At 42.3% G+C, this 13,737-nt stretch overlaps 1 protein-coding gene across 1 annotated transcript in view; it reads left to right on the forward strand.

Moving 5' to 3' along the window:
• Window positions 1-13,160, forward strand: part of TRIM72 (tripartite motif containing 72) — a 121,313-nt gene extending 108,153 nt beyond the window's left edge. The window contains exons 6-7 of the mRNA XM_086932065.1: window positions 8,745-8,863; window positions 12,386-13,160. Coding sequence (XP_086788191.1) covers window positions 8,745-8,863; window positions 12,386-12,948 — 682 coding nt within the window. The 3' untranslated portion in view covers window positions 12,949-13,160. The remainder of the gene's footprint in view (window positions 1-8,744; window positions 8,864-12,385) is intronic.
• The last annotated feature ends 577 nt before the right edge of the window (window positions 13,161-13,737 follow it).

Here is a 13,737-nt window from a genome sequence, read left to right on the forward strand (position 1 = left end):
GGCCTCTCCCAATATATGTTACTATATCAATGCCTGCTGAATATATGAGATCTACAGTAAGGTAAAGAGAGAATTTTGATAATAGTGCATTAAAAATGTTCCCACAGGGATTGTGATTAAAATGACAACTGCTGTCTGTGACCCCAGCTACTATGTGGCACGCTGCCTGTTTCGAAAGGGGACATAAATTGCAATTGAAATCGCCTCCCCAAAGCACTATAAAATCCATATTTATCTCTTCCATGTGGCTAGACAGTGCATTTTCCAACTCTCGGGCAATACTTATGTTTGTAACATTAAAATTATTGTAATAGAAATTTACAAGAACCAGTGTCAAATCTTTCCTAAGGGAGAGATTAATAATCTGAAAATGCGGTGAGTCAGTCTTAATCTTTCCTAATCTGGCATGCAAAGTCATTGAAACCAGGGTCAATAATCCTCCCTTTGCGTGACCACCTAAGGAAACAGTAGCTGGGGTGGGAATGGAAAAAAAAACATTTATGTGTACAATATCTCGCGTCCATGTTTCCTGTAGGCATACTATACTATAATTTTTAATAAAGGCCACACATTCTTTAATTTTTAGTTTATGCGACAAGCCAGCAATGCTCCAAAAAAGACTTCCGTAAGTGGCCATATTATTGTGACAAATGGGCCCCTCCGCCACAGATGGCAAAAGTGGAGCATAGCCATCTTTAGGCATCTTATCAATTGATGCCATGGGAAGCTCCATCTCTCCACACAATGTAACATTAGGGGGAGATAAAATGCTCTCTAATGGTACGTGGGGGATAGTGTTAGCTGGGATGAACATGGTGGAAGAAGTAAAGTTGTCCACTCCACGAGCATGGACATAAAATAGTTCACCTTGTGATTTGTCATTAGGAAGTGTCGAAAAGTTCATTACATAATCAAGGAAATGAACACTGCCTATCACAGTCTTTGAAGGGGGTGGTATGTTAACCAACCTGGACACCTTGATATTAGGCAATGTCTGGGGTGAGCTACACTTAGCACCAGATAAAATCAAGGCCAATGAGTACAGTCAGGCAACATGATCTAAAGGAGAGAAGCGATTAAAAATTCGGATAACAAAAGCAGGAGATGTATATTCAAACCCAGGACATCTATTTGTTAGCGGTTTATAAAAGTACCCTAGAAATACTACCTCAATGGGGTCCCTCGCGCTATTACTCCAGAGGAGCCTATCCATGAGCCAGTCCACTAGGAACCTGTCCCTAAAGTTGACAACAATACAATCACCTGTTTGTGTTTGGTTGTGGACTCACCCAAGAGACCAGTTCAACATTATTTATACTGTGATACAATTTATAACTACGTGACCAGTCCACGTTTTTTGCCAACCAGTGAACAGTTTTATTCTTGAGCTGCTTCCAGTCCTCTTCCTTATTAGTTGGCAAAGATGGAACATTTTTGAGAACGATGACATACGGGGTAACATCGGGCAGGAGATAAAGTGTTTTTTTAACGTCCTTTCGATTGCCACCTAGGCGTGCATTGGGTTGTCTATCTGTGAGGTTAAACCCTCCGGTCTCCCTATGCCTGGGAGTTATACCTGTCCGACCATCACCCAAAGTTTGAACTTTAGCTGTTTGTGGCGTAGCGAGTTACAATACAGTCTGAGGGGTATTGATGGAACAGTCTGTAACTGATGGTGCCATGTAGGAAGACATTACTTTTGGTATGTCCTGATTTAGGTTAGTGGTAGAGTTTGAAGAAGTACCTGGACCAGAGGTCAGCTTCGATAGGCTGGAGCCAATTAATATTTTTAAAGATGTATCGATGCTGTTCAGCACTCCCAAAAATGGTTCAACGAGTGACTTCATGAGTACCTCCAGTGCACTGGTAAGCTGTATAAATGGCTCAGACTCCCCCGTGGGCTCGATGTTTTCAGAGCCCAGGACAGTGTCTAGAACCGGAGCCCTTAATGCTCTCCTTGTGAGGGGTATGTGAGTTTACTTTTGTGTGGCTGGGGGCAGTGCATCTTTCTTGGCCTTGCTACATGCCGTAGTCTTGCCTACGCAGTGCGAATGCGCTGGATAGAAGGGGACCTTTTTTAATCGATCATCATTTTGGCTAAAAGCATGCACGTTTTTCATTGCTTTCTATTGCAACGCGTGCACGTTTGGCCTTTCCCTTGCGGGAGCGAGCATTGGTGCCACCTGTTTGTAATTATCTTGAAAACAGATGGTGCCCCTGCTCGATCCCGCAAGCGAAACCCTGTGTGTGTTTGGTCCACCCGTCTTCTACGCACACCCTGATCCTTGTATTTGTAACAGGTTAGGAGTGGGAGGGCTCATCCAGGATGCAGGCCGTGTCAGTTGCCTTTGTGTTCTGTCTTTTTTGTCCAACACAGAATAAATGAGCACTGGGTGTGTCCTTAAAGGGGCCATCTATTTTGGCGATAAAACAGCTGTCTCCGCCCTGTTATTCGTCAATCAAAATCACAAACAGGAGGCACCCTAGGATATTACCTTGTTGGATGTCTAACTGCTCGGGTCTCAAGATGTATTGTGGCATCAGTCACCGCGAGGCCCTTACAGGCCTCACCTGTCCTATGCATCTTCTATGGATGCAAGGGGATGCTTTTTAGAAGCCTGTATTAGAACGCTTAATACAGGAATACTCCCACAAAACGTCCACGTGAGTGCTAACCCTGCACACTCACCCCTATGCAGAAGACTGCTCGCCTGGATATTGCAGACTTCAAAATCTTACCTTCGTTCGTTAGTCTTTTTTTCTAAAAATGTTTTCTTTTTAATATGGATTGCTTAGTCCATCCTGTGTTTTGCACGCATGATTTAGTTCGTTTTCCCATGCGCTCTTCACCACTTCCGTCGAATCAATCACGTAAAACATATTGACGAATATTTGTGAATCACTAGTAAGTGTACAGTTACAATATACGGCATACCTGCTCCTCTGAGACATCTTCCAGTTATTCATTGACAAGTGACATTTAGTGCGCACATGCGCTTTGGACTAACACATATTTTGTGCGTTCAAAAAATAATAATTTCTGTTATTTTACCTAAGTTTTACGTACACCTGGTAAAAACTTCATGAACCTTGTATGCATGCATGCTTATCACTTTGTCGCACATGTGAAATACATCCCGTTCACTTCCTGTGTGTGGCCTTGATGCAGGTGTGTGAATTAAGCGACTTGCAGGAACTATTTCAGTAGTTAAAGATTTCCAAGGGCACAAGACCTTAGTGATGCTGCAGGTCGGAAGGAGGGCGCGTGAACTCAGATGTTTTTGTGGTTAGTACTCTTTTGGACGCGCACAGCAGTGCGTTCCACCACTGTACTAACAAGCATTGGCATAGCCAATAGGTCTTGCCTTTGGGACCTTATAAGTGTTTAGTTATCTAGCACAATATCCTTGGTGCAATAACATCAACTGTTGCATGGCTAAACATTTATAAGGTCCCCAAGGCGAGACCTATTGGCTATGCCAATTCTTGTTTTGATGGAAGGGGACGTAAAGTATCTAAAAAAAACCCTGATGTATATTGCTGGTATTGCTACAGTCTTGCCTATGTCGAGGTCATTTGATGCTAGGGCCCCCACAACTTGATCAATATTTCCTGGGCCGTCACCATCAGCATTGCGCTCAAGCTCGGGATCTGTCTCAGGCAATGTACCACTTTGTAGTGCCCATTGTGTGGCCCCAGTCTCTTTTCCACGGACTCAATTTCGCTTGTTATCACCCCCATTGCTGTGGTCAGGAAGCTAGTAATAGATGTGATTAGATGGCGATTCTTTGCAGATGGCATAATCATTTTGCGCTTCCCCATCTCCTTACCTTTGGGTGGGGTGGCGTTGCCAGTATGGTGTACCTGACCTTCTGGTGTAGAGCATAGGGACCTGCACAGCCCAGCCTTGTCTGGTCGCGGACGGGCCTGCCTTTGGCCCAGGCTTGCCCACACGCGTCCCGCCCTGCGGAAGTCTGCAGACGCTTAAGAGTTCTGCCTCCTGCGAACGATGCGCATTGGCGCCACCTGGCCAAAGACTACTGGGCAATGTGGTCCCAGTCCTAATGCCAGTCCTAATGATGGTGTGCCGGTAAAGTGCTCTGTGCGCTGTGCAAACTGCTGCCAACAGATGAAAGATACTCCCAACTTTATGATGGGTGTTTAAGTTAGAAGAATTGAATAATTATGTATCTCATTATGATGCAGGACAAACCATATGGCTGCATCCACCATCCCTCGAGTACGGAGGTGCTTCTTGTAGTGGAACAATGGCAACGCAGGAGAGCAAGCTCAGAAGGCACACTTACCTCCAAGTGATCTGTATGACATATCTTCAGTCCAGACCATTGGACATTGGTCCTTATGACTTCTGAGGTTAGCTCTTCTTCGAGTCGGCACTTCACATCACTAAGTTGCAGTTCAACTATGGTCTTTGATGTTTGAGGGACAGGGTACCTCGTTTTCCCAAAGCAAGACATGGTTCAGAAGAGCCTTTAGAGGTGTTCCTAACACTGTGGAGATCAGTGACAGAGTCCTGGTCCAGACAGGCACTAACTCACAGCCCTCATGTAGAGCTACTTCTGAAGTTTAACTTTTAGTTATCATATCTAAAGTCCAAAGTATGGCATAAGCTGGTCCTGGTTGATTCAAAAACCTATGCCCTCACCCAACCACAGTAATGTTCACATTTGCAAGCTTCTTATTAGTTAGGGCTTTGTATGCTATTCTTATATTCTCTCTGTTGCTTCCAGACTATGTTAACGCCATTTAAATGCCCAATATTCTATTGTATATACTTTCCTCCCGTATGTTCTGTATTTTCCAGTTTTCCAAAGTTACCGTAGGATGAGAATTGCAACGTAAAAAAATACGTAAATAAATAAATACAATTGATTATTATAATGCAATGATTATTGCTTTCACAATGATCATACTTACATTCTAATGCAAGATAACTTAAAAAAAGAATTAGTACACGTCAAGTAAGACGTTAAATAGTTTAAAAACGTTCGCTTCTTTTTAAAATCGTTTTATAGCTTTAAATTAGGTATCTTGACAAAATGCTATACCTCAGTTGTATTTTATAGTTTTTATATTTGATTTCCAACTCATTCAATACTGCAATACCTTTATAATTCAATTCAATTCAATTCAAAGAGTATTTATTTTGATTTAGAAATCCTAAAAGACAGCATTTATGAAAAATAACAGCTTTAAAACCAGTAAGGTAACATATCATGTAGCAGATTTCATAACACAGAGTAACATCAGGGAGATATATCAAATTGTCATCCGTCCAACTACTAATTGAAAAAATTAAATTAAGTACATTAATTGGCGTGTAATATACATTTTAACATCAATTTGATACACATTTAATTTCATTATAAAAATTTTAAAACATGAAAGGGAACTCAGAAGGTTCCATATACAGCGTATGTCTATCTATAATATTTGGGTAGCATGATCATAGTATATGATGTTTTAAAACAATACACAAATAATCAATGTAAACATGATTTACGAGCTCGGATTATCCACATCCAGTGCAGGAACTTCACAACAGCTATAACCACAGGCTGGGAGCTATTTGTTTTGAGAATCCTTACAGACTCTCAACCTGTTTTAAGACCTAACTGCAAGCAAATAGGTTTTAAACATGTTTGCCTTGGAACTTTGTATTCGGGACAGATAAATAAAATGTGACCAATACTTTCCCATTCAGTAGGGCAAAGAGGGCAACTGGGGTTGTATCCTCCACTCCATTTGGCAGTAAAGGAGTTAATAGGTAGTGTTCCAACCCTAAACTGATGGTATCTCTTCCTATCCTCAGGAACGGTAATACAATCCCAATACCTTTCAAGAGCAGTTGAGTGTTTTAGTTCCAAGAAGTCCGCAGTTAGTGACGGACTGGTACAACGACCAAATCTTTTCATTGAAACCATACTCCAATAAAGTTCTCTAAAAAATGTTCTAGGTGGAAATGTATTGGCTATTGGATCTTCCCACAGACTGGATAGACCCATAGCAGTATATGTTGCTCTTGCCTTCCTCATCCATAGGATTTTGTGTGCCCTGTCAGCATCTCTGACTTCAAGGAATGCCCGTGCCTACTGGGAGAGATCTTGGGTAACCCACAATCTCCTCCAGTATGCTACTGGTCTATACAGGGCCATATCTTCCGAGCATTGGGATCCCAGGTCATAGAAAATGGGAATCAAGGGGGTAGATACTGGGAGGCCTGTGATTCCACGTAAAAATTTGTTTTGGGCGCTAGTCAATCGGGTAAGATTACTATACCCCCACAGTTCTGCCCCATAAAGAATTGCTGCACCAATCTTCGCATCGTAAATTTTGAGTACTGGGGTAATTGGCCTAGTGTGGGAGAGGAGTAACTCTTTTGTTAGGGCTCCTGCTAACTGTGCATGCTTTGTGACCAACTGATTGGTATGATGTTTCCAATCTAATTTAGAAGCAAGGACTATGCCCAGATATGAAAAAACCTGAGCCTGTTCGAGTTGAACCCCATTCATGGCCACCTTCCCTCTCACAAACCTGGACTTAAGGAGGACCATGAACTTGGTCTTGCTCACATTTATAGAAAGTCCATGGTCTTTGCAGAATACCTCAAAAACATCTATAGCCTTTTGCAGGCCTTGTTTTGTTTTCGAAATTAATAGAGTATCATCTGCAAACATCAACAGGGGGATCAACTTACCATCCAACTTGGGGGCATCAGTTGGTAATGCTCGTAGTAATTGATCACCCTGTTGATGTTCAATGAAAAGAAGGTCGGTGCCAGTACGCACCCTTGGCGTACTCCCCTAGCAATTGGAAACTTATCTGTTACACTCCCCAGTTGGTTCCAATGAACTTGGGCAAAATTGTCCTCATGTAGTTTCATTAAAAAGGACAAAATATACAATGGGATGCCCTGGTCTGCAAAAACAGCCCACAGTTTTGCTCGTGGCACCAGGTCGAACGCTGATTTAAGGTCGACAAATGCCGCGTAGAGCGTATCCCCCCCAACACTACCACCCGCCAATAAATTAAAACAAATCTAAAAACTTGGTCAATTGTGCTTGTATGACTGCGGAACCCGGCCTGGAGAGGTGACAGTACTTCTTCGTCCTCAATCCACCCTTGGATTCTCTGTAGAACAAGCCTTGCTACCACCTTCTGTATGCAGTTGATTAAACTTATAGGCCTGTAATTTCCTGGATCTGAGCGCTCCCCCTTTTTAAAGATCGGAATGATCTCGGCACCGTTCCTGGTATCAGGTATGGGTGAGCCTATGGAAATATCATTTGCTAGTGATTGAATATACGGTGCCCAGACCTCCTTATCGTGCATAAATAAATCGGCTGGGACTCGGTCCAAACCTGGTGCTTTACCTTTGGAGATAATATTCAGTATCTTTCCAACCTCGGTTCTCTCAAAGCGTAGCGGAGTAATATCCTTATTAGAAAGGATAGAATCTTCACTCGCTTAGACGTTAAATAGTTTGAAAAACTTTTGCTTCTTTTTAAAATCGTTTTATAGCTTTAAATTAGGTATCTTGACAAAATGGTATGCCTCAGTTGTATTTTATAGTTTTTATATTTGAGTTCCAACTCATTCAAAACTGCAATACCTTTATAACTTTGAAAACATTTTAGAAACATAGAATGGACCTGATTTAGGGTTTGTAGGGCAGAGTAAAGGTAGACAGGGTGGTGGAGGACTTTGTGTCTTCCACCCTGCCTTTATTCCACCTGCCAGATTTGGAGATGTCCACTGGCCCCCGGACATCTCTATCCATTGTCAGGAAGTGCCATAGTTGCAATTTCTGTCAATGGAGGACAAGTTTGAATGGATCTGTCAAACATCACCGATGGCTTCAAATTTTCTAAAGTTTTTTTCAAAAACAAACTACCAAAGCAGGGTTTGTTTTTTATAAAATAAAAAAACTACACCCCCCCCCCCCAATCTCTGGCATATCTCTCCCATGATGGCAGTGGGGGGCATTTTTCTGTTTTTTACTGTCCCTCAGCACCAGGATTTACCTGGCGATGATGGATAGTAAAAGAAAGCCATCCAACCGTTCATTCTAAATATGGTGGATGGTCGGATGGCTTACTCCAACATCACCTACTCTTTCGAGCCAATGGGGGAAGGTTTACATTGATGGAGTAAATGTTTCTCCCTCAGCGTCAACCTGAAGGTCTAGCCACCTCTAAACCAGTCATGCAGACAAAGAGTTTGGTGAAGAGGGTACTCCCTTGTAATCGCAACAGAGCACTCTGTTCCCCAAACTCTAAATTGGTCCCCAAGTTTCTTTTAATTTATACCATTTTATGCTAACTGATCACTACAACTATATTAGGAAACTTAATGTTTTTAAATGTATACGTCTTTAGTTTCTATTTGCTTTATATGCATGAAATATTTTCTTGAAAAATGTACAGAAGTAACTAAAAAACCCCCAAAAAATTCTATGCAGAAGAGTTTGAACATATCTTCGGATTTGGAAGATCTGAGTTTTTAGGCGAAATTCATCTAGTCAGATAAAATATGCATGTTCATAGTAACATGCGAATGCCACTATCATAAAGACGTGCTGCTTTGACTCGTTTTAAAATCCTCTTAGTTGAGGTGGTTGGGAGAAAATGGCTGACAAACAGAAAACATTTAATGCAGCATCTTAATAAAACAGTAATGCAGATCTGAAGCTTTGCACTGATGAAGTATTTTCTTTTTTGCAGGTTGAACAAAGTCCTGGGGGAATCACCCCCTCTTGGACGCCTCGACATTCAGCTGCCAATTATTTCAGATGAGTTCAAGTTCCAGGTGTGGAGGAAGATGTACCGCTCCCTGATGCCACGTTAGTATTTAAGAGCATAAGGTTGGATGAAGGCGGTTGTGTCTGAGAATTAGAGAACAATAGGGATTTTAGGGAGGCCACAGCAATTCACGTGTAGGCTCCCAAGTAAGAGGCCTGATCCTTAACTTGAAAAGGAAAGTCCAAAATCTTCCAGTCATAATTTTCTGCTAACAATTTATGGAAATTTCAAAGTTTCTATAAAATCTAAAAATGTACAGCACACAAGTAAATCTGCACATTGTAGACATCCATTCAAATGTTCCATCCACTAAACAAACTCCTGTGCTAGTCCAAAGGTTGGACAAGTCCCTTAAGTACATTGTGCACAAATGTGTAAAACACGCCATTTTTTTGTCCAGATGGAAATATTTATCCAGTGGGGACATCCCCTTCTGTCACACCTGCATGAAACCTAGGGATGTTTCTATCCCAGTGCCACCCTAGAATACACCTATCTATAAATTGCTGGTTAAACCCACAAATATATGTGTTCTGCCTCTAAAAAAAGTAATACTGAGGAATATCTGCTGTGCTGGTGCTTTGCTACAATACTAAATTCAATCTGCTGGCATAGATTCTATGCCAGCTGATTGACACACCCACTCTGTTGAGCACCTAACTTTATACCTATACTGGAAAAATATGCTTCTGGACCTACATATCTCTAAAGAATAATTGTTTCTGATGTTCCCCTTCATCAAGGAGAAATACCGGAAGGTGCAATCTGACCTATGTCCCTTATGGGTATGTTTTCTCAATTGCTGTATCCAGTTCATATTTTGACTTCAATTATTTCCTTCCAAAGTTGAGTAAGAAGTTAAAAGCAATATCAAAAGAAATGGGTTTCAGACACAACTTTTTTTCAGTCTACAGCAGTTGGACATTTGCAAACCAAGTTGGATGTAAAACATAAACCAGTGCTGTTACAAGGACCTTTAGGGTCTGATGCATTATTGTATAGATTGCGTAAGGGGTGCAAATTGAGCGCTGACATTTACTCCCTGCTCAACATTTTGCAATGTAACTGGTGTACTAATCAGTTGCATCCCAAAATGTAGATTTGTTGAGGGTCCAAAACCTCCTAATAATGAGGCAATTCATATTTCGTGAGCCTTTTTGCATTGCTGCGATCACAAGGGAGGAGGCCTGTGAGGGACAGCAGACCTCCGTCCCTGCGTTCTGATTCCCAACATATCAACATTTTTAAAAAGCAAACCATGGGGCTTATTCACAAGCCCCTTGCGCAGCTGGTGTGTCACTTTTAATATGGGAAAAAGTGACATACCGGCGGCACAAGGGGCTTGTAAATAAACCTCCATGTCCCTTAGAGGGGCAGGTGCTACTTAAAAATATATAGGTGTGTTCGGACAACAGAGAGGCGAGCAGGTACTGGTTCCCTGGATGGCCGTCTGCTCTCCTGAAACCACCTATCACGATTCCCAAGGGCAAACCTTCCTCAAAGGGAGAGCTTCTCCTTTTCAAATCAGTTACCACACCAACTTGGAGTCAGTAACAGATCAATGGTTTGAAAGTCCAATTGTGGCCACAAGCAATTGATACAATCCACTGTGCTGTTGTTCAAGAAATGGTGGCTGTTTAGAAAGACATTGAGAAGGCTTGGAGAGGGCAGGTAGTGTTCTTTGCAACTCGGCCTGCTGCCCCACCAATGCCACTGACGTGATTCCCAAAGGCAAAGCTTTCAGTCAATTACTATCCCAGCTTGGCGGTTGGTAACTGATCAATGGCTTGTAACTTCAATTGCAGTGACGAACCATTGATACATACCAGTCCGACTCATAAATAGGAGATGGAAATGCCTTTCACGCCCCTCATACTTGTGATTTGGAAATGGTCACAAAAGCTTTTTCACAAGTCAAAAAACATTTTGTGACTCGTAGAAAGGCCTATACATGTTGCAAAATGGTGTGTTGTGGTACATACTTTTGATTTTGTAAATCAATGCCTTTGCAGCTGCAAACGTCCTTTATAAATCAGGCCTCTAGTTCTCTTGATGCAAATTTCAAGCTCAACATTTGCTGGTGGTTGTCTTGAGCACAGCCCAAAATGATTTTTATGAAGGAGGCATCTTATGTGCTTGGATTATGTAGTTGGATAATCAACTGTAGTCCACTAAAACCAGCACCAATTCAGTTCGATGCATGCAGAAAAAGTTCCAGTCATGTGCATCAGTGTAGTGAGCTATCAGTGACTACGGGTGGTTGGGCAAGAAGTTCTCTTTCTCGGTTATTGTAGTCGCCACTGGGTTCCCATAGTTTCCAAAATGGCTTCCAAGAGTGCCCTTGCCATTGCTACATTGAATGAACAAAACTAAATGTGCTAAGGGGCGTTTAATGTTATCGGCCTCTATAATGCTCACAAATACAATGAAAAAGAGTTAAGACCTGTTTCACAAAAACAGGTTCAAGTTATAGCATTGACATTAGGCGTGCATATCTCCATAATTGATATCTGTTTAAACTATTCACAAAGGGGCAGATCTACAAGAAAGTGCCACAGCGTGGCAGCGCAAGCCCTTTGGCTCCACCACGCTGCGGCCCTTTCTGAGCACAGGAATGTGACATACCTTCAATGATATGTCGCATTCCTGTGCTCTCCCCAGCGCTGGCGCTCAAACAGCTGCCATGCGCCGGTGTAGGCACCCTTGCCCCATGGTGCAAGGATGCCTGCGCCATGGGGAGATTATTTTTGTGCAGAAAGGAGCACCTTCCTGCACAAAAACAATCACTACAGGCATTTTCGTCTTTCAATGCATGCTGTAGAATGCAGCACGCTTTGAAAGAGGAAAAAACGAGGAGAAATTAAAACATTTCTCCTTGTTGCGCCTGGCTACCCCACCCCTAGGGTGGCGTAGCAATCTGACGCATTTCCACGTTTGCGATTTCTCATAAATCTGGAAATGCATCCGTGGACATGGGTGTTGCGTGGGAACACCCACAGCAACACCCATGTCCCGCCCCTAACACGCAAAGTGTTACGTGAACAGGGGTGATATTTACAAGCACAGGTTAAGTCACGCAGGGTGACTTTACCTGTGCTTGTAAATATCACTTAGAAGGCTGCGCCACCGGTGCATCAGGCTGTGCCATCGGTGCGTCATGCAAAGCAATGCACTGGCGGTGCATGGGGCTTCTAAATCTGACCCTAAATTTTTTTTCTGATTCACAATGCTTAAGTTAATGAAATGTGATAAAAGCAGACTTTCCTATGTTGTTCGGCTCCTGTAAGCGTGCACTTCATGATTTCTAGATTCAAAACTATAGAATTAATTTTTTATGTCATTTTTTCCAATTTATAGAATTTGTACTAAAAAGGTTCTCACTTCCTAAAGCCCTCTTCTGAAAACCAGGCACGTTAGACTGCTTTAGCAAATCATTACTGAGAGCTACATCCCTAACAACCCCACCCCTTAGCTACACCCCCTGCACCAACAATAGTACAAGTGTGAGCCTTTGCCTGCTACAGAAACTCTACTTATTTCAATATGTCTTTTCTTTTTCTCAGCACTGGAAAATTTGACCTTAGACCCCGAGACAGCGCAGCAGCACCTTGTGGTCTCAGAAGACGGGCGGTCTGTGGAGTGCACAGACCACAAGCAGCAAGTGTCAGATGAGCCTTGTCGCTTTGATAAATCCAACTGCCTGGTGACCAAGGAGAGCTTTGATAGCGGCGAACACTACTGGGAGGTGGTGGTAGCTGATAAACCCCGCTGGAGCCTGGGAGTGATCTCGGAGACAGCCAGCCGTAAAGGCAGGCTGCACGCCAGCCCCTCTAACGGTTTCTGGCTCATAGGGTTCAAGGACGGTAAGGTATATGAGGCCTACCTAGAGCAGAAGGAGCCCCGCCAGCTGCGGGTAGAAGAGAAGCCAGAGAAGATCGGCATCTATCTCAGCTTCAGTGATGGAGTGGTGGCCTTCTACAATGCTGATGATGAGGACAACCTACGCCCACTCTACACGTTTCATGAGAAGTTCTCTGGAAAGCTGTACCCATTCTTTGATGTTTGCTGGCATGACAAGGGCAAAAACACCCAGCCCCTGAAGATCTTCGTTCCAGCCTCGGATTAGTGAAGACCTCTTTTTTTTCTAGTTTTTTTCTGCTCTCTCTTCCTTTCTTCTTATCTTCATCTTTGCTTTTTCTTAATTTAATTTCTTTCATGTTACCTATCTCTTTACTTCCTTCATCCGCCTCTGTGTTCTCTAGTCACTCTCTTTTCAGTCTCTGGCTTAGCCATGTCAATATCTGCCTGTAGGTACACAAATAAAAGTACTCTTAAAAATGGATGTTGTGGATGTGTTATTAATTTAGCATTGAGACCGCAAATTTTCCAGTCCGAGGTGATATGTAGTATTTTGAGGGCGATTACTTCTTGAGTCACAACACTTTTTAAGGATTTCCTTATGGCAATTTGTCATTCTGCCACTTTTGCCCCCTGATGGATAATTCTAAAAGCTCCAGGCTTCAATAGCCATCTCATATTGCTCCTTTTGTCTTCTTCTCAGGAGAATCTCTGTTTATAATGTAATTTTTCTGAGCCTATCTGAAGTTTTTCAATTAGCTTTCTATTATTTTTCATGTTTTCAGTGGTATAATTTTAAATCTTCTAAAAGGGTACATTTTAGTAACCAATGTCTATTTTTTGTTTTATCTATTGCTTATAGATTATGCTTTTAAGTTGTGATCCCTTTCTTCCAATCCTTTTTTCCCCTTAGGCTGTATCTTTTATGTGGTGCATTACCTTATAAGTGAAAATGCTGGTTATAGGCGAGCACTGAAATATCCAAACACAGCTATTACAATTATTGCATATCACAACACGTCAATATGGGTTGTATTTAACCACTATATCACACTGT

The sequence above is a fragment of the Lissotriton vulgaris genome, chromosome 7 (assembly GCF_964263255.1).
Source record: "Lissotriton vulgaris chromosome 7, aLisVul1.2, whole genome shotgun sequence".
Lineage (NCBI taxonomy): Eukaryota > Metazoa > Chordata > Amphibia > Caudata > Salamandridae > Lissotriton > Lissotriton vulgaris.